Raw genomic sequence first — 26,446 nt, 5'->3', positions numbered from 1 at the left:
CACAGACATACACACACTACTTTCACATATACAAAGAGAGAAAGAGATAGATATGTATAAGGATGCATGATGAAAGAATGGACCAGAATACTTTAATGAAACCCTTAGTCTGGAATACCTAAAATAACCTAGCGCTTTCATGACTGGAGGCTGCTTCGTCAGACCATAATAAACTATAGCACTTTTAAAAGTACAAGTTACCCAATAAAAAAAATCAGGTCACATGGCTACTAAGGGAGTGGTAGGGCAGAACCATTCATAAAACCATTCTAAAAAATTATAAAATCAATGCCTTAAACCACATGCTTTTAAAATTGGTTTGATAGAAACATCACTATTCAAACCAGGGGGTGAATCTGCTTTTAATAAAATAATACATTTAAGTTCAGCACCTTCAGTAATATTTGTGATATCCCCTCCTCTAATGGTACATTCAATGCACTCTAAAACAGCATCCAAACATATATTGACTACAAGCTCTATTGGACATACCTCTTTGTGCTATCAAATTCAGTTTGACTTTTATGCTTACTCATTAATTTGAATATGATTTATTATGCAAAATGTTGTGTGCAGAAGTTTTTTATGTAGGAAAAACAAACCAGATGCTGAAAGACAGAATACTTGAACATGTTGGGACATTCGCAACAAAAAATGTAAAAACTTACAAATGCTTTAACTAAACATGTATCGGATTCTGTCTCTGCTCATTCTTTTAAATTTACTGTTTTAGTAGCCATGTGACCTGGTGTGTAAAGTACTTATCTCAACACACAAAATGTTCTTCCTCTCCTTCACCGTATTGTGTCCATCTCTCTTGACAAAATTCCCTTAATGTTCACCTAATTTCCATGGTTAGTGTCTTGCCTGGTTTGACACCATCAATTATAAGTTTAAATATTTCATTTTTAGACAAACTACATCTGTACATAGCAAACTCTGTTTCTGTCTCAGGCATACCATAATCTTTTCCACCAGCCTCATCTTAACTGCCTAAAGTCATCCTGTAAATAATCACTGTTACCATATATGTCACACAGTCAAGGTTTTACTTACTGTAATCTGCTGTTCCTGGCATTATTTACCTACCTGGTCATTCATCTGTGCTGAATTAATTAAACTGATGATAAAACCATGGCTGCTTTATACTTTACAATTCATACACAAGTGTTATTTATTCTTTTATGCATTTCACTAAACATACTGTAACTGCTATACATTTATGTGATTTATTCTTTTATGCATTGCACTGTAAATTAGTATAATTATTATTTACAGTGTATATGGTGCTTTCCTATGTGGATTCCAGTGAAAATGGGCCTCAACTAAATTTGACAATGTGGACAATAGATAAGTTAATTAAGTAAGAAAATAAAAAAATTACAAACAATATGATGAACAGGACATATGTCTGTCAATAATCTACAGTATTACAAGGGGAAGGGCATCCCCACATTATCCAGACTCATATACAAGCATAATTTCATATATACAGGCATATGTGTTATAATCTCAAGATGTTCTTCATACTGATCACTGCTATTGTAGCCTTTGCTATATGGAGTTATATTGTGCCAAGGATATAACAACTGGGCAGCTACCAAAGCTTCAGGGCACCTTTCATGTGTCCAAACTCACAAGCAGCTTGAGATGTGCTGACTAAAAGACAAGTGTGGGCACGAATCCCTTCAGAGCTTTACTGCTGCCAGAGCATGCTCCTCTGAGGCGTTTGAGGATAAATGATCAGCTTGTGCTTTCTTTTGAGGGCCAGATAAGTTCCCTTTGGGGGAAAACTTTCCATTTCTTTCTATTTACTGAATTTTTATTACTTTCCTCTTCAGGAAAAGCATTTTAAAGCTAGAAGTGTTGTGTTTTAATGGGTCTATATTAGTAGTTCGAACGCACAATTGTCTGATCTCCGTAACATTGAACTGGGAAGTTCGAAATGTCAAAATAGCGAAGCCGCGGAACACCAAATTGTTTCCCAGGGAAAAAATTTGGTGGGCCATTTCCGTGGCTTTGCTATTTCCTCCACTGTGGTGCGATCTCGGAGTTGGTCTATTTAAGTGGGGGGGGGGGTTGAAGTGTATGTGTGTTTTCTGGATTTGTAACTGAACAGTGATTTTTTTTCCTGGGAAAAAAACGCTGTTCTGAGTGTTCAAACTTATTGCATTTCAAACTTCCGGGTTCGACATTTCCGTAGTAAAACTTATTGCAGTTCGACTATGTGATATAGACCCTTTAATGGACTGTGTCAAGGCTGTAATGTACTTTTACATGCAGCACTTGTTTTTCTGTCAGTTTTAAAGTACTGTAAACTAACTGATAAATAAAGTGCTTTTTATTGTGTTTTTGTGGCATAAAAGTAAATTCTTTGGGCTGGCAGTTTTACCAGCACTTGCTGCTTGCCTTCCCATGGAAAGAGGTACCATTTTCGTCTTGACTGTGGAACGGATTGTTGGTCCCATGGTCAGTCCTTCTTCCAGACATAAAAAGAAAAAAATTAAGCAAACAGTATTTGTCACCACAGCAGGCTAGCAATTTTCCTCAGCCACTGGTGGGTGAATATGCTGTGGCAATTTGTTGTACCTCAGACCACTCATCTTTTACCTCACATTTTCTGGTGTAGCACCTACAGCCATTATGAATTTGGGGTGAGCCATGTTCTCTGCAGCTGTTGGAGTCCCCAAGGTGAGCAGGGTAGAGTCACTCTTGATGGTCCTGGGAGGTTTGTCCTATTTCCCTGTCAAAAAGAAACAGAAAACTAAATTTGCATCTAAACCTCCTCAAATTTATTTGGATAGCAGTAGCTTACTGGGACTAACTCACAGTTTAATATAGGCTATTGATCCTTCTCGTAGAGTAGTTTCTTGTAAAATAAACAGGAATGCCTCTTTTCCTGAAGAGATTCAAGATTCTGAATCTCAGCAGGAAAATGCAGGGACTGGTTCTGGATTTTGTTCTCAGATTTCTGATTCACTCATAGAAGAGCTCAGTTTCTGATTCTTCCAGTGGGAATTTCTCTTTCTCTGACACTTTTGCAAGAATGTCCCAGTGTTTTCAGTGGAAGATCACCAAGGTCTCACAGTCCCACAGAAAATATTATGAATTGTTACAGAAGGATTTTCCAGAATCTACACCCATTCCTCTTGTGCTGTCTGCATTAGAGGATGTGTCTCACTTCCAACAATTTTCCTGAGTGATAGCTAGTTGTCCCAAAAAAGAAAGACAGCATGCATAAAGTCCTTTAGTCTTTTAAATATTTATACATTATTCCCAAACCTGACCCTTCAGCTATAGCCTTAGCCAGTTCCACCAATAATAAGCACTTAGTTAATTCAAATCCTATTCTTGCTAAAAAGGATGGAAAAGTTTATTGATAAATATGGGGAAAAAGTGTAATACTTCTTCAGCTTTGATTTTCAGAATTTTGAACTATCAAGTTCATATGTTAAATTTTGTTCTGGCATATTGTGAGAGTATGAGGAATGCTTTTAGAATGCCTTCTTATGAGGAAAAACTGATTTAAATAGCATAGTTTCTTATACTGCACAGCACAATACTTATTGCTTGCAATGTGTGTATGAGTCTGTAGATGCTACTTCCAGGGCTATGGCCACCGGTACTGTTTTAAAGAGGTTGCAGTCTCAGAACCTCCCAGAAGACTTAAAATAAGATTTTAAATTCTTCATTTAGAGTCTGGCCCTTCTGCTGCAGAGGTGATCAAAAAGTGTGATGATAAAAGGCAAGCTGGTCTATGGAATCTCTAAGATTTTTTCAGCCATCCTTTTCCAAGTTGTCAAAGAGATTTTCTTCCTTATCCAGTTTTGGCAAAAAAATAAAATAAAATAAACTCAACAGTACTCAAGTGAACAGATGTTTAAAAGGAAGGGGCAAGGAGTTTCTAAAAAGAAGTCTTAAACCTCCCAGAACCAAGGAAAGTCCTTCAAATCTGAACCACTGTTCAAGAGACCTTGTCCCCTCCTCCTGCCCTGGTCCAATTCTCTTCCAGAAAGTCTGAATCTCCATTTTTCTCTTTGGCAACAGATTGTTTCAAACAAATGGGTTCTGAAAATCATTCAACAGGGTTACAGATGGCAGTGGGAGGAAATTCCACCTTGCTGGAAGAGTGGGGGTGGGATCATTCCTCATCCTGCAGATCAGACTGTTTTGTTTCCTCCTGTTCTTTATCACATGTTGTCCCAAGGAATGATAAAACCAGTTCCTCCTTCCCAGGTGGGGAAGGGATTTCATTCAAGGTTGTTCTTAGTACCAAAAATTAAAGAGAAAAAAAAAGAAAATTTGTTATAATGTCCAAATTCAAAATGATGCCACTTCACAACCAGTTACCTCTTATTCCGCTTTCCAGTTTTCCTGGTAACACTAGAATTGAAAGATGCTTAACATCATATCCCTATTCATCCAAACTTCAGGCATTTCTTATGTGTGTGTGTGTCTGCATCACATTGTCAATTCTCTGCCTTACCCTTTGGACTATCCACTGCACCAAGAGTGCTCACAATGTGTCTGGCTCCAATTGTAGCCCATTGCAGGCTACAGGGTATCTGCATTTTTCCATACTGAGATGACTTGCTTATCTTTGCAGACTCCTTTTCAAAATGTCAGATGTCTCTCTCCCTCTTGGGTGAGAGATCTCTTGCACAAGCTGGGATTACAAAAGGACATTCAAAAATCTTTCTTGACTCCTTCACACAGAACTGTGTTCCTAGGATGTCAAAGACACCTCATTTGAAAGAATTTTTCCTCCACAGGAGAAAAACATATCTTTATCTTGATCTATTTCTAAAGTTTACCACTGAGACTTTGGTCACTAAGAGGGAATACCTCAGAATTTTGGGTATCATGACATCTTTGGCTTTCATGATACCCCTGTCAAGACTCCACATGAGGATACAGTGGTATATGAAATCTCTTTGGTCCCAGCACCAACACCCTTTATCTTTTAAGATCCCAGTACTGGGATTTGTCAGAAGAGAAATGTTTTGGTGGAGACAACAGATATCCTTAAATCCAGGTCTCCCCTTCTCCATCTCTGCTCCAAAGCAGTCAGTCACCACAGATGCTTTGGACTTTGCTTGGGGAGAAATTTCAGGAGGGATATAAGTACACGAGGTGTGGGACACCAAGGACAGCATCAAGCCCATAAATATTAGGAAGATGCTTGCCCTGATCAAGCCACTCAACTCTTTGCGTCATGTTTGGTATTGGGACCTCTTCAAGTGGTTACAAACAATACCACAATCATGTGGTACATCAACAAGCAAAGGGGAACTATGTCATACTCCTTTTGCAGACCTGCTGTGTTAGCTTGGGATATAGTTTCACAGCACAAGCTCACTCTACAGGCATCCTACATTCTGTTGAAGTAAAATTGTATGACAGACAAGCTGAGCAGGACCAGGGCAGCCCCTCAAAAATGGAAACTAGATCAGTGGGTCTTCCAAGATTTGACCCATCTCCAGGCTGAGATTTCTGAGAAATCTGGCTGATTTGAGGTTTTTAACATGGAAAACAGTTTTACTGACTGCTATGACCTCTGCAAGAAGGGTATCTGAGTTGCAAGCTCTTATGATGAGTCAACCCATCCTCATTTTCCATAAGAACAGGGTTTCTTTGTAAACTAATCCTTCTTTTATTTACTTTAAGACAATTTTTCTTTCATGCACTTAAAAATGAGGGAGAGGATACTCCATACCTTGGATGCCCACAGACAACTCAGGTACTACCCTGACAGAACTAAATGTTTCAGAACTTTGGATCTATTGTTCAATTCTTGTAAATGTAAGTGGGGACAGATGTCAAAATAGACTGTCTAAATGGCTGTCTAAGGCTATTACCATTAGCTATATTCACTATGACAAGCATTTTCCAGGCAAGTTCACAGCCCATTCTATATTGGAAAGGGTTGTAGTCTAAATCCATTCTAGAAAATGCTACTTGTTCCTTTGTACATACTTTTACAAGGCACTATAAGCTTCACTCTCTCTCTCTACAGCTTGATCAAGTTCTGCTAGGATCATTCTGAAGGGGCTCCTGGACCCTTATCCTTTCAGGATTCATCAGAATCAGGGACAAATCCATCAGGAACACTCTTATATTTAGTACTATTAACGTGAAACAGTAACAGAGTAAGATAATGTGAATTAATATACAGTTTCTAAAATATAGGAAGTCTATAACTCTAATTGTCATTAAGTGTAATTCACCACCTTTTTCTCCAAAAGTCATCAATTTTAGTAGGGATTAAGAGAGTCAGAGCTAAATTTTGAGTTAAAAATCAGAAACAGTTGAGATACCTGAAACAACATTCTTCATACATTACTATCCCTTTAAGCAATCTCTCCATTTGTTTATCAATATTTCGACGATTACAGCCGCCCATGCTTCTCAAATGTCTTTGCCAAAACGCGGGACAAGTAAACTCACAATATAGAACCAGACTGGTTCAACCAGTACAACTTCAGCTACTAAGCACATTTTATAACGCGTTAACTTTCATAGCTCTCACCCTTCCATCTCCAAAATGAGGAGCACTCACCTTCATAATGTGGAACACATACTAATGGCTTATTAACAACTTCAATTAGGAAGATCATAGGATGGTTAAAATATGCTGTTTAGATCCTTTAATTAATTAATATGATTAATTTCTATTTACCATGGATTTCACTTAAAAAAATTCCTAACACTGAATGTATGACAGACTCTTTCAATGTGGAACTTTGAGGAACTTCGAGGAACATGAACTTTTTCAGACCCCAAATGAGGTACGTTCTCGTAATGAGGTACACTTGAGAGGCATGAGTTACTTTACACATACATACATTTGTTAATGGCATTCACAATTATCTGACATGGACGTGTTTTAAAAAGTCTTAAAAATGATTATGTAACAGACAATTCCGTTGTGACAAATGTCAAAACAGACTTTCTAAATGGTCGTCCCAACACTTTTTCGAAAAATTAAAAAAACTACACACAAACTCTGAACAAAAACTAAGGACGCCCTGCATTTTTACCACTGTTAAAACAATTCAGTCTCTACGTTACCTAAATATACTGCATTTTATTAGAAACAGCTACAGACCTGTCAAACAAAAGACTTAAATTACATAATAAATCTACTGAAAAAGAAGAGTGAGTAGCAGTTCCCCAACACAAAAACCATTGAGTAGGCAGGACGGGGATAGAATAACGCAATAGCTGGCGAGACTCTCGGGATTCTGCAGGCTGCGTCTGAAGGTGTGGAAAGGACGTAAGAGCAAACAGTTGCACCGGGACGGGGAAAAGTTAACAAAAATAAGAAAAAGAATCCTAGTAGTTAAATAATCGCAATGTCTGTTCAAAACGATCTCTCTCCGGGTTCAACGGGGGACCAAGCTGTGACTGACATGGAAGACAATGGTAAGCAGCGATGTCTGTGATCTAGTTTTAGTTCCAGATAGAAGTTAAGGATACTGGGCAGGATTACTGTACAGGTATAGTTAAAGAGTGTGTGGGGTACAGCAAAGCAATGGTTAGTGCAGTTTTACATCTTGGATCATCTCGAACTCGTGAGCTGTCCATTTTTTTTCTCTTTTTCTAAGCTGCTAAGAAGGTTGTTTTGGTAATACTGCAAATATGTGTGTGTATATATATATATATATATATATATATATATATATATATATATATATAGGTGTAGATGTATGTATATATATATATATAGAGAGAGAGAGAGTCGATAGCATATGAACTGAGATAGTTCTCGATCTGAAAACAAAACGACATGTTGATAATTTAACTGTTAGCTTTGGAAGTGTGCCCCGTAAACGTGGGTTTGATCTGTCGCTCTGTTGACATTCTGTAAGGCTAAACAAGCTAAGCTGTAGAGTGAGCCCCGAAGAATAGTCTTCTGAGTTTCTGAATAAATACTTGCGTGACTACGTAATAATTGATTTTTGTTTTTAAATGTTTGGCCGTACATACCGTTTCCAAATTGTGTCGTGTTAAAGAGGTTGCCTTTTCCACCAGTAGGTGTACTTTTTGTATGCTGAGGAAGTCAGACTTGCAGTATTTGTTCTCTTGATAAAGCTGGATTTGGAAATAATATGGTGTAGTGATCTTACTGGGCTGAATACCCCTGCATGATGTGTCAATTACATTCGTGACTAACGGTAAATAGTGGAGGTCACACTATAGTCAACTCACATACTTCAACCTGTCAGTTTTCAAAAGTCATAGGAGGAAGAGGCCATCAAAAACCATAGCTTTGGGACCAAAATTACTTGGCATTCAAAATTTGCATATGTGTAAATTCATGCCCCGGGGAATGGGGCCACCAATGTGTAAATTTGCTCAGTTGACGGCAATTGACTGCTGCAACCTATCAGATTTGGACTGTTCTTGTACTAACATGCTCACCTATGTAGCTGTTCCACATTTTCTTGCATTGCTATATGCGCATCTGTTAGTTTAGTTAGCTGTATTACTATAATTCTTTTTTTGTACAAAGGCATTGCTATCAAATCTTCAGTAAGTCACATTTATGCTGCAGTTAAGTAAAGACCGCAGAAGAGACCTCAGCCTAGAAAAGAATCCCAAGCCAGTTTCTGGGCAATTTAAGAATGTCATTTTTTGCTCTTCCAGAAAAAAAAATATTTAAATCATTTTAGTTCCATGCAATATACATACAGATCCAGTTAGTGACATTCTAAAGCGTTGTTGCCAAATGACTAAAATACTGCCTTATAAATTCTTAGTGCATTGCATTTTTCCACAAACCTGTGTCCTTCTTATTCAAAATCACATTACAGTGTGTAATTATATATGCGTATATAAATATGCATACGTGTGTGTGTGTTTTGTTATTTATATATATATATATATATATATATATATATATATATATATATATATATGGGTCCACTTCATATAACCAAAATGCCACCTACCTGACTTTCAGAAGCTCGAGCCTAGAACACTGACAGTACAAAACGCGGACCGGTAGGAACACCAATGGTAGCTAACAGTAAGTAACTGCTTCGTCAGCATGTTGATCTTTCCCCTTACCTCCCCAGTAGTGTGATCTCAGAGTTGGTATATCTGCTTCCGTTTTAGTGTGCTTGTTGGTTTGGCCAACAGGTTACTTACCGTTTTACACGTTTTTGTTCCCACTATCATGGGCTGCTATTAGTAACCTTTTATCCTTTGGTTTCAACACACCTCTTTTTAACCATTCCTGTGTACTGTTGGTGTTCTTGGCCGATCTTTTGAAAGTCTGGTAAGTTGGTTTTCAGTTATACAGAGGGGATCCATTTACACACACACATACACACATACACATTATATATATATATATATATATACACACACATGTACCTACCTTTATATATTGTGTGTGTGTGTAGAGAGAGACATGCCTACACGCACATTCACATCTGACCATCAGTTACAGTCACTTGCATGACATCCGTAAGACACAACCCACACGCAAGGCCGTAACCTAGTCTGCGACATTAATAGAACTTGTTGACGGGATAGATTGTGTCCCAAAGACTCTCCCATCTGTGGAATAGACTCTCTCTCCACGTACATACCTATATAAATTGTGTGTGTGTGTGTGTGTGTGTGTGTGTGTGTGTGTGTGTGTGTGTGTGTGTGTGTGTGCACGCATGTGTGTGTGCGCCCGTGCATGTGTGTGTAGAGAGAGAGACATGCCTACACAAACATTAACACGTGACCATCAGTTACAGTCACTTGCATGACATCCATTAGACAAATTCCACTCGCACAACCTGCATGCAAGGCCTTAACCTGGTCTGCGACATTAATAGAACTTGTTGGCGGGATAGATTATGTCCCAAAGACTCCCCATTCTGTGGAATAGACTCCCTCACCGTTTCAAGCAGAGTACCCCTCTCTAGCCCTCTTTAAGAGGAACCTGGATGACTGGATGGGAAACAGAAAATATACCCCTGGGATCCCACCTGTGCCCTGCTAGACAAAGTAAACAGGAGCTGACTTTGAAAGAACATGGGTGAAACTCTTGACTAGGCATATAAGGGCCTCTGGGCCAATAGCCTAGTATCATCCTATGAACCTATGACAGCATTCACGTCATATGTTTGCATGCAATCAAATGAATGAATAAATAAATGCATAAATAATGATGTTGAAGTGTATTTCACCCTGCTGTTTTCAGAACCATGCGGAGCGAGTATCCACCATGCCCTCCCAATCTCTTAGCTGAAGAATCTGGTACAAAGAACCAAGCTCGGGGACAGATTTTAGATATTGCTGATGTATACTTGAAAAGTTACTTGTATAAAAATGTGTAATTGGCAAGCATTTTTTATTTAAATTTATGATGTCTAAAACACAACTTTACATACATACATATGTACAAATTCAGGTATTTCAACCACTGGCAACACTGCCCTTCTAGCCTGCCAATATACCAAAATAGACATTCACATAATAAGTGTTCAAGTTGTTCTTAAAAATATCTAAACAGCTTTCTTTAATGTAATTTGGTAGTTTGTTTCATGTATCAGCTATCCTGTCCGAATGCTAATTATTACATCTCTCATTCTTATGCTATTAATTTAATTTCTCCAAATCTTTGTGGTTTCTAGTAACATGGCAGGAATGGATCGCATTGCTAATTCAGGATATAATTAAAGTTCATGAAATTAGTATTGATTCATTCTTTGATGTTTGCCAAAAGTGCTGTTCTCAGCACCCACAATGTGACCAGAACTGACTCCTGCCATTCCTATGGGTTACATGTATAGGTAGCATATCTACAAACAACTGTAGATTCCATTTTTATTAGATACATTGCTTCTACTACAGTTGGAACTGTATGGATATCTTTCTTCCACATTACTCATTTATGCCTGCCAATACTAATATTTTGACTGCATCCCTGTGTGTGTGAGACACTGTAATTGTGAAGTGTAGTAATTTCAATGATCAATGCTAGTTTTGTATTTTTTTTTCATGGACTACTTAACTGTTGGTAATGGGTGATCTCATGGCTTTGTGGTTCATGTTTCCAATGCTTCTTATGTACTTCTGTGTTGTAGTGTTTGCATAATCTCCAGTGCAACAGTCTTGCCACAATGTTGTGCCTTTCAGTGTTTATGTCCTCTGCCATGAGTAAATCCCACCAAGCAACAAAGTGTGTGAGTGTTTCAAATTCTGTTTTACATAACCTAAATTTGTCTGTTTCTCCCACGTTTATTGGACTTTCTAAACCAAGGTGTACGTAGTCCACTGTCATGGGCTGCTATTAGTAACCTTTTATCCTTTGGTTTCAACTCGCCTCTCCTTAATCATTCCTGTGTCAAATCCTGATCAACAAAAGTTCCAGGAGATCAACTATATTTATGGCTTTTCCACACCTTTCCTTCTCCTCTGATCCTTTTTACTTTATATTCTCTCTCTCTTTTTTTTTTGTCACATTCAGTTGCTGCTTCCTGATTTTTATCTGTTTATGGTTTGATTTCCATTCCCGCTTGACACCATAATGCTGCTACTAAACTAAGGCGAGAGGTCATTTAGACTTCCTCCCGTCATGTTTTAAAACTTTCACTATGTTTTGAACTGATGAAGTCAGCAGATATGTATGGAGTCCCATGTTTATATCTCCAACTGATCCAGTACCTTTTGGACCGTTCAGTCACACCAAAACTGTAAGCTAGAACAGTAACAGCAAATTGATTTATAGCTTAGACTTTATTTGTAGATGTCAACACTGTTGTCAGCACTAGGTGAGTTTTATGTGCATTTATATTTTATTGCTAATCCTTCATCAGTTCCCAAATGTTTATATACTCTTCCTGCTCAAGTTTCCGTATATCACATTCCAGTCCCAGAATAAATATTTTCTTGGTACTGTAAATTTCCTGCTTTGTGTTGCTTTTGCACATTAATCAAGAGCAAATGTCATTCTTATATCATTTGAGAAAGTTTTAACCACTTGCATTTGTGCTTTCATCTCCTTTTTATAATGAACTGTACTGTTTTTAAGTCATCTGCAAAAGGCAGATGAGAAGTCTTTTAAACAAGGTTGCTTACTGTAACCATAATCTATCATTTTAATGGGTTAAGGGCAAGATAAAATGACAGTGCTGACAAAGAATTGCCATGGAATGTCCATCTTTGAATTTTTATCCCTGGAATAATATTTGCCTTTATCATGGCGTAATTGCAGTTGGTTTGCCACTGTTTCATGGTCACTATAATGTAATTGATCATTATAGGATGTGTCTTGTATATGTATAAGTATATTTTTATTAAAAACATACGGAATTAAGGATTTTAAGGGATGTGGTCTAACTTATTATTTTATTACTTTATTTTACATTTGTTCACTTGGATGGTCCGACTAAGCTGAATAGCCCTTTTTCAGCGGAGTCCCCGGGAGAAAAGCTCCACAGTATACAAGTCATTAAAAGCAGTAGAATTTCACAGTAGTTATATAGAAAGTATATTAGTTAATACAGAGGTAATTAGTTAAGAAGCTTCATTGTTTTTGAAATGTAAGCATTAACAATATAAGACAATAATTCATAAAAAGCAGCAGTAATTATAAGTAACAATAGATGTTTCTAATAAATAATTGAGATCAGAAGAGGAAATGAGATCTGTAGATGTAAAGGTAAATAGTATGCAGAGGTTACAGTTTATCATCGGAGGTAAAAGAGGACATACTGATAGTGAATAGTAAGGTAGAGTTTAGCAAGTGGACTGAATGTAGTTTATGGAGGATGATAACAAGGACAGGACCAGTGTGCTTTTAGGTATTCTTTGGTTGCAGTTTTGAATTGATTAGTTTGTGTAAGAGACCTGATTTCTAATGGCAGTTTATTCCATGCTATAGAAGGATTGGAGCTGTAGAGATTGCATTCAGATTTATTTGTAATAGGTTTTGGTCAGAGCTATGAAAGGACCTGGTAGGGGAGTATTGAGAGATTAAAGAGGATAGGCTAGGACAGAAGGATTACTGGTATAGAATTGTATGGATTATCTGTAGTTGGGAGTGAAGGAGTGAGTGGGGTAGTTAAACTGGCTTGAAGTATCTTAGTGAGAGACAGTGGTGAGATTTATAAGTTTGTTGGGCAGCGAATCTTGCAACCTTGTTATAGGTGGATTCTAGTTTCGCTAGAAGTGTGGAGTTGATTAGTATGAATTTGACAGCTATACAATAGATTGGGTAGGAGGTATGAATGAGAGAGGGTAACTCTTGCTTTATTTGTAAGAAACCTTTTGTTTCGATAGAGAAGGCCCAGTTTTTGGTGTGTCTTTTTATTAGTTATTTATATGCAAGTCAAATTTAAGTTGGTCATCTATTGTTACTCCTAGTAGTTTTGTGCTAGTTTCAACAGTGATGGATGTGTTATTAAGGGAGAGTACTGAAAAGGTTGATTTAAGATGGGTGAGGTTTTTAGGAAGAAAGAGTAGGAGTTTTGTTTTTTTAGGGTTATGTATTAGCTGGTTGTCACAGAGCCAAGATTCTACTGAGTTGAAAGATGCTTGAGTAGCAGAGGTAAGGTCATCGGGAGAATCTGCAATGGTGATGACTGTAGAATCATCTGCATATTGAATAAGGGATGACAGAGGACAGGAGGTATGTAGAAGACTAGTGAAGATATTAAAAAGTAATGGGCCTAGGATGGATCCTTGGGGGACACCATTTTCACTGGTAGAAGGGGGGCGCAGGCAGCCATTTCACACATTGCAAGCGGTCAGTGAGATAGCTGGTAAACCAGGTAATAGTAGCGGTACAGTAGTTGAGGTTAGACAGTTTTGAATAGTAGGAGAGGCCGAGAGACTGTATTGAAGGCTTTGGAGAGATCCAAGAATAGGCAAGAAACATGTTTATTGTTATCCCTGGCCTGTGAGATAGTGTTAGTGAAGGATATTAGGGCAGTCAAAGTGCTGTGCTTAAGGCGAAAGCCATGCTGGGTGGGTGTAAGCAAGGACTCCTGTAGTAGATATTGCATGATCTGCTTATGTATGCATTTTTCCAGTATGTTTGATAGTAGAGATAGGATTGGGATAGGTCTGAAGTTTGAAATGTCAGTAGAGTTACCTCCCTTGCGTATAGGTAAGGTGTAGAACTCTTTCTAGATAGAAGGGACTTTTGATTTTGAGAGCGATTTATTAGGATAGATACAGGAACAGCAATAGACTCTGCAGCTACTTGCAGAAAATAGGGAGGCAGATGGTCAGCCGAGGAGGAGCAATAGACTCTGGAGCTGCTTGCAGGAAATAGGGAGGCAGATGGTCAGCCGAGGAGGAGCAGAGTTTAGTGAGTAAGGATTTGATATAGTTAGTAGGTACTGATGGAGAGAGAATTTGGAGAAGGAGAGGGTTTGGGTGAGTTACCTATGTTGGTAGTGGAGGAGAAGGTGTTTATCATCTTTGATATGGATTCAGTAAAATAGGTATTGAATATGGCAGCTGTTTCTTCTGGAGTATTGTTTGTGCAAGGGTTGGGAGAAGAAGGGTTTCCAGGATGCAAGATTTGTTTAACGGAGTTCCAGAATTTTTGAGGGTCTGACCTTTGGACAGTGTGTGTGTGTGTGTGTGTGTGTGTGTGTGTGTGTGTGTGTGTGTGTGTGTGTGTGTGTGTGTGTGTGTGTGGGGGGGGGGGTTAAATAAAAGTTATTTTTGTCCTAGTTAATGTGTTTTATTTTTTTATTTTTTGCCAGATTTCTGAGTTCTTTATATTTTTGTAAATGGGTTGGGAGCTTAGTTTTTACCCACATTTTCCACATTTTGTCTCTGGTATTCATTAGAGTATGGGTAGCTTTAGTTAACCATGGAGATGTATTGGATTTGATCCGGACAGTGCAGAGAGGAGCAAGTGAGTTTAGGATATTAAGAAAGATTGAGTTAAATGAGTGGCCAGCATTGTAGAGGGGGGGAGCATTGTAGAGAGGGGGGAGAGTTAGTTGTGACCAGTTTATTTTGGAGAGAAGAGCATTAAAGGTGACAGGGCAGAAGGAGATAAGTTTACAGCAGGTTATGTATCTGTGGAGCTTGGTGAAATGAGGTTTGTATCTAAGAGCTTTCACAGGGAAGTGGAGCTTGATTAAATGAGGTGTGTATCTAAGAACTTTCACAGGGGAGTGGTCACTTAGGGAGTCAGGTAGGATTGCAGGATCATGATATTTATTTGGGTTAGAGACTAAAATCCAGTCTGAGAGAACTGGAAGTATGAGATTTGTTAGAATGGGTGGGAGAAGAGATTAGTTGCACAAAACCATGCAAGTTGATGAAGGAGGTAGAGTTAGGTTCCTGAAGGGTTAACCAGTTGATATTTAACATCCCCAAGAAGGATGGTTTCATTGTGAAAGTTTAGAGAAAGGTAGGAGAGAATGCTTTCTAGAAGGGTAAGATTATCACCTGGAGGAATGTAAATAGCTACAACGGTGATAGTTGTATAATCATTAAGTTTAAAGTTAGCCATTGTTATTAAATTGTCAGTAGACTGCAATCTTGGACCGAATAATCCAAAGTGTGCAGTGCTCTTTAATTCTGTCTAAGGGGTCCATAAATAGACTCTGTGAGAGAACAAGGTGGGTTTATGGGTAGGCGTCGAAAATTACCTATACATGTAATTAATAGCAGTACAAGCTTGTGGGAACTAAAACCAGGGGGATTCTGGGTAATAAATGCTTGTGGACTATGTTATTTATTTTTTGTAACTTATTTTACATTTATTATGTCAGAGAAAGTGAAGAATCTACGAAACACGTGGTTATGAATTGAAGTAAAAAGGGGGGTCCAAGTTAACAGAGCAGGAGCTAGACTTTAGAAAATATGATGTACGAGTCTTAAAGATCATGAATTGAAATGAGCATCAGAAACGGGACCTAAATTATAAGAATTAAGTCCTGTCAGATAAATAAAAAATAAATATTATCCAGAGAAAGGGAACTTTATTAAGCTTAGGGAACACATTAGAGGGTAGAAGACAAGAACATTGTTTAATAGTTTGATTAGTACTGGCCCTGAATAAATCTAATTTAAAAATGCGCCAAAAAGTAAGTGGGTAGATGCAGAGTATACTGGTCCAAATAAAGGCTTTTAAATAAATATTGTGATGGATAATGTCTATAAGACCAGTGTAAAAGTACATAGTCACAAAGATTAATCTTGTAGAATTCAGAGATGTTATAGGGTGTGTAATCACATTGGAATGAAAATACATAAGTGGAGAATGTCTGTCTGGCTTGTGGAATAAGAAATATGTAAAATAGTAAAGTATAATAAAACTGGAAAATAATGGGGGAAATGAAGTAAGGTTCCTATTTAAAATTGGTGATATTTATTAAGCTTAGAGAGTGAATGTGGGAGTTAATGAGGTAAAAACTAAAAAAAAAAAAAAAAGAAAACTGTTTTCATTGTTTGAAGGAAATACCCATTTAAAAATTGTGTTTAAAAAAATATACAGGAAAAAATGTAGGGTCAGCTTTAAATTTCTTCCAAAAATGATATGGTGAAAGAAATTAGCCCCAGTGATTGATCCAACAAGCAGTTCTAGTAAAGAAAAAGAGAGAAGTCAAATAAATAGTAGTCAAGTATGAAAAAAGTTGTGTAAGTGGGAAATGTCAGGTGTTTTCACCTTTGTGCACCCACTCAAAGGTGATCAGCTATCAGATTTGTAATGTAAAAACCCATTTGCATGGTCAGACAAGTGAATTGCTTTCTTTGTATATTTTAAAGTGATTTATTTGTGTCGCTATGGGGGGGATTCATTAATCCTCCGTGTAGGATGAACGAAGTCCTACTCCGAGACTGCCATCTAAGAGTTAGACCTCTGCGCGTCATGCATATGCATGAGGGCGCGCTGACTCAACTCCCAGGCTAACACAGAGCATGTAGGAGTGCAGGGGGCGTGACAGACTGCCGAGCACTCCAAATATCCATGCCCCTGCAAGTGCCTAATTCTGCAAATGTCAGCAGATATAAGCGAGTCCGCTCAAATGTGTATACCTCCAACACCACACTCCCCCACATTAAAAAGCCCTGTATAAATGAAATAAAATGCAAAACTATTTTTTTTATTATTCACCATATAGCTGCCCGTATTTGCGCGGGAGTGCCCTAGCTACAGTCAGCAGTTTAGACATCGAAGAGGATAATAAACCACTTATATGCAAATTAAGCCAAATAGCAGCAGTGTAGTGGTAGAGCCTTCGTACAAAGAGGAGGCATTCCCGGTTCGAATCCCACCACTCCCCTCTCCTTTTTCAGTAGGAAATCCGTGCAGAAAAATAAATCCTGACATTTACCTTTTAAATTATATTAAAAAGCATTTAAATGGCCCATGTACTAGTGAACAATATGTTAAATATATATATATATATATATATATATATATATATATATATATATATGAGAAAGTGAAACGGACGTGCACGATAATGAATGCATAAGTAACCTATTTAAGCAATGTAAAGCACTGCTAAGCAATGTTTACCAGTATTAAACACAGTTAAGAATAATTGCCCATAGCTAAGCACTGCTTTAACTAGCGCAATATAATTGCCCATAGCTAAGCACTGCTTTAACTAGTGCAATAGCTTTGCGCGGAGCTGCGCATTGTGCCAACTAGCGAAAACCAAACTTGTTTGCGCGGAGGTGCGCACCGTGCTAGCTAGCACAACGTCGAGCAACGTTGGGCAAAGTTGAGCAAAGTCAGCTAAACACAGCCACACCCCCTACTGGTCAGGCCAGTAGTAAAATAAAAAAGCAATGACAGATCTCGAACCCGGGATAGTGTGCACCATAATCACAGTACTAATCCACTAAGCCATGACAGCATTTGATGTTCATGGACTGTCAACACACGTATACATATGAATCAAAGTTTACACAGTGCTAAGCAGGTGTTCACTCAGGTGAGAGCTTACAAATCCGGCCAATCACAAATAAGTGCAGGAAATGAGGCATATATAAGCTCCATAGGTGGGAATACTCGCCATAACTGGTTGCAGCTCCCATCTGCAGGCAGCAATGGCTGGTGTCGGAGAGGGATGTCACTTCCGAGTGCAACGGTGGAGCATTGAGGAGTCAAAACAGATGGTTTGTCTCCTAGTCCATCGTCATGATACTAGACTCCTGCAGGGCCAGTTCCCGGGCATGGAATACAAAGCGGAGGCCTGGAACCATCTTGCACATGAATTCACCAGTGCCACAGGCATCCCTTGGACTGGTGAGCAGGTCAGACATCACCATGCAGACCTTATGAGATGCAAGCAGGACCTACTGAACCAATGGATACAGGAGGCCCGTAGGATGCAAAATGCCCCACTACTGAGTAGGTAGCCATGGACTGAAGCATGTAAAAATTGCTAGTGTAGTCGATAGTATGGATAGGAATATGTCTCAATATCACTTCATTTACTTCACAGCTGCAGGTGCCCGTGCTGCAAATCAGCAAGCCTATGCAGATAGACTGCTAAGGCTGTGCCACCAGGCAGGTTAGTAATTGTTCTGCATGTACTGTTTTATAAAATAAGTGAGAGAGCCTGGCTAAAAGTGTCTCAGCCCAAGATATAATAAGGCTTGAATAACCTCTCTGCATGAACTGTTATGTAAAATAAGTGAGAGAGCCAGAAAGAGTGTTGTAAACCATAAATGAAGGTATAATACATCCTAAATAAGATGTCTGCATGCACTGTAATAACAAATAAAAGAGAGCCACTAAAAACGTGTGTAATGTAATTAATAAAGGTATAACAGCTGTAGTGTGTCCATGTCACTTTCTTTGAAATGTAGATATACTCTTGCAGTATAGAACTTGTAGTGTTGTATTAAGCGCTGTCAACCCACAATTGGGTAGGCCCATAGAAAGAATACGAAGGGAGTACCAGTATCTCTTAAGCATATATACAGTCCCCAACTGTAGTTTCAAGGCTAGCATGTATATGTAAATCTAGCACACGAGTAGCTTGTAATTGTGTGCACCAGAAATGTCAGTGTGCTGCAAAAAATGTAGGGAGCTGTTAAAATATAACTGGTAATGTCACCTGAACACATCCAGATATGTAGACATATGAATATAAATAAAATATATAAATACGTAGCAGTAACATCTGCATCCTGGATAGTTTGTGTATTAGATACAGGTCAGGTACATAATGAGCTAGCAAAACACATCCCACAGTGTACTGGACATGGCCTAGTGTAATAATACATGTAGTGGATATATACCTGCACTCAATAGGAATGTAGTGTAAACTATAAGTTCATATAAGTTGTTAATGGAGGTATCATTTTACACCCTACTGTATGTGCATAAACTATCAATTCCACACCTCAATGGGTATGTGCAATCTCATAACATTTGTTGGGACATGTGTCCTGTTGGTTCATAAATATCTGCATAACTTTGATGCATGTGCCCTGTTCAAACACCACAATCCTGGTGGCCTGTTGCCACCATTCATTTCTGCATGCTGTTGGAATGTCCACTGTCGTTCAGTTATATGCATGTGTTATGCTTGCTGTTAATCTGTTGGAACTCTGGTGTGTTGGGTTAATGGGAATATTACTGCATGCTCTTACAACTAATTTGGAATGCTGTTAGCTATATTGTCATTAAATTCACCTAAACACAGAACATATGGGAAGGCCGGTCCCAGTGGACCCATCTGTCCCACCTCAGCTGGTGATGGCACCTGGCACCAGCAGGTCCGGTGCCCAGCCCGGGACCTCCTCCTCCGTTGGTTCTGTGCCACTTTCGGGTGGAAGCGCTGTAGGGGATGGGGCTCGTCTCCCCCCCCCCCATGCAAGCGTCGCCGGAGGAGGGCCACCTGTCACCCTCCAAATAGTCCGGGCTGTGGTGCGTAGGGAGATCCAGCGTTCAGTCGCTGATCCCCTACGCCAGCTCGAGGCAAGAGTGGCCCAACTCACAGGTGAGCCTGCCCCTCCTACGCAGCACCCAGCACAGCCACCCTCCGGGCTGTGAAGGTGCAGTGGTGACTGCCCATGGGTGGAGTTCTCAGTTCCACTGTTAGCATCTGTGGGCTCATGGGCTTGCGATTTCCAAACATCCTTCCCAGTCAGTTGTGTTCACCCACCCCATGTGTCATATTCCGCCCCTGTATGCGTCTTGTTTGTCTTGTCTGTTTACCTCCCAAACCTACCTCCCAAAACATACCTACTTACCCTACCCCATGTTCCACTCTCACCTAAAAAAAAAAAGGGCAATCTGCTCCCGCAAAAAAATTACACCCCATATATAGCTGCCCATTTTGTACAGATGTCCACTGGACACAGAAACTGAAATTCAATTGGCAGTACAGCACACTTTGTTGTCCTCACCCCTCTCTCAGGGGTGGAAGGTTTCAAAATTCCCTCCAAATTACTAGTATATGCACAACTGTTGCTGTTAAAGTAATGGGCAGCTGTGGACTTTCTCTACACCCGTCCTGCACATCCCGAGCTGTTTTCCCTACTGTCTTTCCCTCTTTGTGCCCCTTTTTCACCACTTTCCTATCTCCCCATTTTCTTTTCTTTCCAAGAAATGAGCACGGGGGTTAGCGGGAGTAAGCACTTTTAAGCAGCAGTAAGCGGGTTTGAGTGAGTGTGTGCATGTGTGCGCTTAGCTAAGTATTGCTAAGCGTCGCGCATACCCACTTACTACTGCTTAAAAGTGCCTTAGTTACCCTGCATATGAGGGGCCTTGTTCTGCTCAGCAGCAAAATAAAACACCACTGTCAGTCTCGAACCCCGGATCTTGGACACACTAGACTGCATGAAGTACCACTAGGCCACAGTAGATATACAACAGGATGTTGCTGAAATATATATATCATGCATCAGAATGTGAATGTAAAGGAAAGATAGGAATGCCATAACACAAAACCTGTTCTGTGGAACTTTATCAGCAGTTGTGGAATTGCATTACATGACTGTGATAACAGAACCAGACATTCTCTAGCAGTAAATACTGTTACAGCAGCACTTCACAACCCCCACACAGTATCATAGCAGGACAATCCTCACCCAAACGTACAAAATACCAGTGTGTTCAAGGTACAGCAAGGATGTATGTAGGCATACTCAGTACTGGAATTGTCCAGTTTCATGAGCATCCTGTGATAATGTCAACAAAATAAAAAGCACAAACAGTGCCGAAGTGAGTACATTAATATCCACAGTATAGCTGTTCCCAAACAGTTCATGTGCCAAATGAAAACATCTCCATAACTACATATGTATGGCAGCTAATAGTGGATGTTGTAAAGAAACACCATACTCCCATGTATTTTGTGTTAGCTTTTCTAGGGGTGAGTACAATTCTACACTGTCAACTGTGTACTGGAAGAAAAAAATCCAAAAAGCGAAATCTCTCCACTCGACTGAATAACAACAAAACTTTAATTTGAAATGAAAGGTATTTTAGTTTAAGAAGTTGTATAAAAGACAAATTAGATGAAATGGTTTTTATCTGATGACGTCCAGGCTTGTTGGGACGAAAACGCAATTGTAACTGAAGGCGTTCATAACGTTTTTTTTTTTGTGTGAGGAATCGTAATAAAGAAGTGGCAGTACTTTCTCTCCTTGGTTCTCTTTTTTGTTGTGTACTGGAAGAGGCAACATTCAGGTCTGAGTACAACATACAGATAACTGGCTACACTCTTAGCAACAGTTAGAAGAAGTATACCAAACTTCTGAGTTACACAACGGTGTCCACAGCAAACAAGCGTGGTCCCCACTCTGGAATTCTGAAAGGGCTACTCCTACCTGACCTAGCAATTTATAGCACTGAGTTGCTATGACAGTGAACCACACAGCAGGCTGCATGCAATTGCCAACTGGTGGCCACCAATTGGTACAGAGGCCACCACATGCACATGTGCAGATACCTATAAAAGCAGTCTGTACTTGCTGTCCACGCATGCAATCATTCCATTGCAGGTACGGAGAGAGAGAGAAAAGAAAAAGTGAGATAAAATAAAGAAATATAAGAAAAAGAATATATTGAAAAAACAGTATACTGATAAAAGAAATTATATTGAAAAAGTATATTGAAAAGAAAATATATTGAAATATATCATTGAAATAAAATATATTGAAAAATGTATTGAAAAATAAATTGAAAGAAAAATGTATAGAAAAAGAAACTGAACAAAAAATATATTGAAAACAAATTGAAAACCAATATATTCTGAAATATATATCTATAAAAAAACATCTTGAACAAGCAACATATACAAAGGAAAGGTATGTAACAGCTATGTATTTACTGGAATGTAGTAGATGTTTATGAAGGGCAGTCTATATAATTTGAATCATCCATATGTGGCAGCAGTACGTATCGATGCACAGATGCCATGCATAACCACTGGCATGGGGAAATGAGTGTGTTGCTGTGTGCAGTGGGATGTGACGGTGACATATGTAGTTCAGCATTAAATGTCAAACATCTGATCCATGTTATCTGTGTTCTGTACAGTAGTGTGTACAATGTCTGTTTGGGGTAGTAGCCCATACGGTTATGCAAACATGGATGTGACAGAGGTAACAAATGCATGATAGCCATATTAATGTGTAGCTTAGCATTGGCAACAGCTGTACCAGGCTAGTATGCTAATTCATTATTAGCAGCTATGTATACACCCTCTAATATTGCTGTGCTCACGTGTGACACCTGTTCATGTTGCAGCAAGGCCCACCAGGTCAGCCGTGAGGTACATGTACTTAGAACAGTGTGGTCCTTGTGTTTGTATGGCTCACATATACGGAGTGAACTGTCCATGTCAGATATATTAGCATCTGTACATGTGCATTGAGCAAGGGACATACAGCAACTGTTTGTGAATGGTGGATACATATATGTTATTGAAGGTTATGTGCATATTTCTATGTAGGTTGTAGTGTGTGGCAGACCAGACAGCATACAGTGCTGGTATATGACATGTAGTGGTTAAACGCTGTGGGTATGGTTCATCAGGTTTGCAGTGTTGCAGCCAGTGAGGCCTGCTAAAGTTACATGGGCTGAGAACACCTTTACCGCATTCTGTACAACACTGTGCAATGTTATGACATAACTGTATACGTCACAACCTTTCCATACTTGATATACCCACCATGACAGGTGGACTGTATAAGTGCCTATATGCATATCTATATATACAGCAATGGATGTTCATATGTGTGTGTGTGTGTTTGTGTGTGTGTGTGTGTGTATATATATGTATATATATATATATGGGTCTACTTTAGAACACCGACACGCCAGTTCGCCGACACACAAATCACCGACACCAAATAACCGACAACACACAATACCGACAACGCAAAACACCGAACACCATTACACCGACACAGTAAACGTAAACAACACATTACACTACATTACATATCCACTAGCCCAAACCCTAACCCTAAGGTCCGACACTACCGCACACTTACCCTACCTGCACCCTAACCCTAACTCACTTAACCCACCCCGAACCCTAAGGTCCGACACTACCGCACACTTACCCGACCTGCACCCTAACCCTAACTCACTTAACCCACCCCTAACCCTAAGGTCCGACAGTACCAGACACTTACCCTACCTGCACCCTATTCCTAACTTACTTAACCCACCCTAAAACATAAACCCGTCACTAACACACACTTACATTACCCAAACCCTAACTCCGACACTACCGCACACTCACCTTTCACACACCCTAACCCTAAATCCCTCACTATTGCACACTTACCTGTCCGCTCCCTAATCCAAAATCCCTCACTATCGCATACTTACCAAGTCGCTTACACGTTCCTTGTCGGTCTTCCAGCTGTCGGGATTTCAGCATGTCGGTCAACTGCGTTGTCGGTCCTTTCGCGTTCCTCTTCCGCGTGTCGGCGAACTGACATTTCGGTAATTTGAAGAGGACATATATATATATGTGTGTGTGTGTGTGTGTGTGTGTGTGTGTGTGTGTGTGTGTGTGTGTATATATATATATATATATATATATATATATATATATATATATATATATATATATATATATATATGTGTATCTATGTATATATATATATATATATATATATATATATATATATATATCTCTCTATAGGGAGAGAGACAGGGTCATAATTTCTGCAACAGATGCCTGGTGACAAAGCCATGGACTCAAGCTCAATGTTGACACTGTATTGGTATCCCTCCTTGCAAAGACGCAGTACCCATGAACTACCACACAGGTGGTAGTCTACCTATCACCGAAGGTGTGATAAGAGACCACGGGACACAGGTGGATAGTAGTCTCCCCTTCGATCGTCACAGTGCCACACTAGTCATGTAATCCGTCTACGTGGCACACGTCATCACAAAAGGTATGTCATCCATGGAAAAATAGGTCCGTGTTCCCCTCTACTCCACACACACAAAACTCAGTATAGAGTACAATGCCCCATGTGGTATGCACCTCACAAGACATCTACAGCAAGTGGAAAGGACACAGATATACCTCACAAAGAGTGATACCGGCGTCAAACAGATTCCCTATGCAGACTGTCCCACAAACCCACAACTAGACTGTGTCACATACCGCCTACCCAGAGGTGACCTCTGCCTAACATACTAAGCTATGTCAAACCCAGATCTGTTGGACATACTCCACGTAAACAGATCACAGTCTGTACGAGCTACATGCTTTAGAGACCCAAAGCCTTTGATCACAATAAACAGCATATGCTGGAGGGATATATTCCTATCTCAGAGACATCCCATACTCTGGAACTAACCAACTATCCATAGCAAACAAAACCCCTAATTAGCAGTCGTCATAAATAATCCTGGAGATTGTATGGGAGATAGTGAATACCCAGGCAATCACCTCAGTGTCCCTGCTTGACTGGGCCACGTGCAATTTAAATAACTGTGTATCAGAGGCCAGGGTAGCATATGGCTAGAGGTCTATAGGCCCTAGGGCCAATAGCCTCTTACCTACCTATGAAGTGCAACACACCCACATGTACTTGTTGCAATAATCGATATGTGAGGTTGACTGAGTGAGATGGTGAATGTGTTGGTGAATGTGTCTGAGTTCGGTATATGTGTGATAGCTTAGTGGCAAACTGTTTCAGTCACGGTATTATGTGTACTAGCTGTGATACCAGCAAAAGATGTGTATGCAATTGGTAGGCAGAAAAAGCAGTATGCCATACGGTCTGACATAGTCCCTTGTTGATGACTGGGGTGTCCCATTGTAGGCTAAAGCAGTACATGTATGCTTATTGTGTGTTACTGCTGGTGAATCCAACCCCTGTATGAACTGTAGTACTACCTGAAGCTGTATGCCTAAACAGCACAGTATGGTGTAAGTGCACATTTATTGGAACCACTGTTATGTGTGTTCCCTGTAGTCCTCACAGATTACATACCTCAGGCATAAGGTCTGGTAACTACTGACACACAGTACTGTAAGGTACACAGGTAAAAGTCACCTGGGTTGCCATACCTTTGTGTCTGTTATGTATGTCTGCTGTGTGTGTGGGTATGCCTGTACCATGGCCTCTGTCATATGTGTGTTACACGATATAACTGCGTATCTAGCAACATGGATAGTCTAGTACAGCAGTATGCCACCTATATCAACGAATGTGCACATATGTTAGGCAGTGGTCCGCCATCAACGTCTAGTGTGGTCTACTGGTAATACTGTCAGTGGACTTTACATTCATTGCAGTAGATTAAATATTTTATGATGCATTAGCATGATATATCTCCTGTGGCTAGGTGGTGCATTGTGTCACATACAGTGTGCCATGTACTGTTGTATAGTCTTACAAACTGTCCTAAATTAGTTGCTGTGCAAAACATGGTTTGATATATAAAGTGTGCCAGGCACTGTCAGGTATCTGTGTGTTGAGAATTGATATGTGGTATTGAAAGTGTGTATCTTCTGACAGCCAATAAGTTGCAGTTAATTTATATCTGTACTTTAGAATGTTACGTGTGCCACATGACTTGCTCACACATATTGTTTAATTGTCTTCCAGGGTGATGTCCCACCACCGTAACCCGGCATATAGCACGGCCGAGGAGGAAGCGATCACAGCGAGCCTGGTGCAGCACTATGCACTGCTGTTCTCCAGGACCAGCATGAGCGGGCTGTGCTGTGGCAAGACCTTGTCTGTAGGGTAAATGACATAGGCATGCATAACCGGACATATGAGCAGGTACGCCATCACTGCAGTGATTTAATTAGACATGTCCGGCAGCGTGCGTCTGATATCCGCAGACAACAGCTTGCCACAGGTGGGGGGTAGCCATCCATCCCCCCCTCACCAGAGTGGAGGAGCTGCTCCTGAGCCAGGTGGCTCCTAGCCAACAACAACCACAACAATTGACATGTATCATCATGGTGGCTGGAGCCACCGAGCGAGTTGACATGGAGCGTGCAGGTAACAT

General features: G+C 39.7%; 1 protein-coding gene across 2 annotated transcripts in view; it reads left to right on the top strand.

The window, feature by feature from the left end:
• The first annotated feature begins 7,241 nt into the window (after positions 1-7,241).
• Positions 7,242-26,446, top strand: part of TMC7 (transmembrane channel like 7) — a 689,334-nt gene continuing 670,129 nt past the window's right edge. Inside the window, exon 1 of one of the 2 annotated variants that reach the window (XM_044089735.1) lies at positions 7,242-7,425. In XM_044089735.1, coding sequence (XP_043945670.1) covers positions 7,356-7,425 — 70 coding nt within the window. In that variant the 5' untranslated portion in view covers positions 7,242-7,355. The remainder of the gene's footprint in view (positions 7,426-26,446) is intronic. The other variant, XM_044089734.1, reaches the window with a different exon arrangement.

The sequence above is a fragment of the Protopterus annectens genome, chromosome 12.part0 (genome assembly GCF_019279795.1).
Source record: "Protopterus annectens isolate FY-2018-M chromosome 12.part0, PAN1.0, whole genome shotgun sequence".
In the NCBI taxonomy this organism is placed as follows: Eukaryota; Metazoa; Chordata; order Ceratodontiformes; family Protopteridae; genus Protopterus; species Protopterus annectens.
This window is presented reverse-complemented; position numbering and strand designations above follow the sequence as displayed.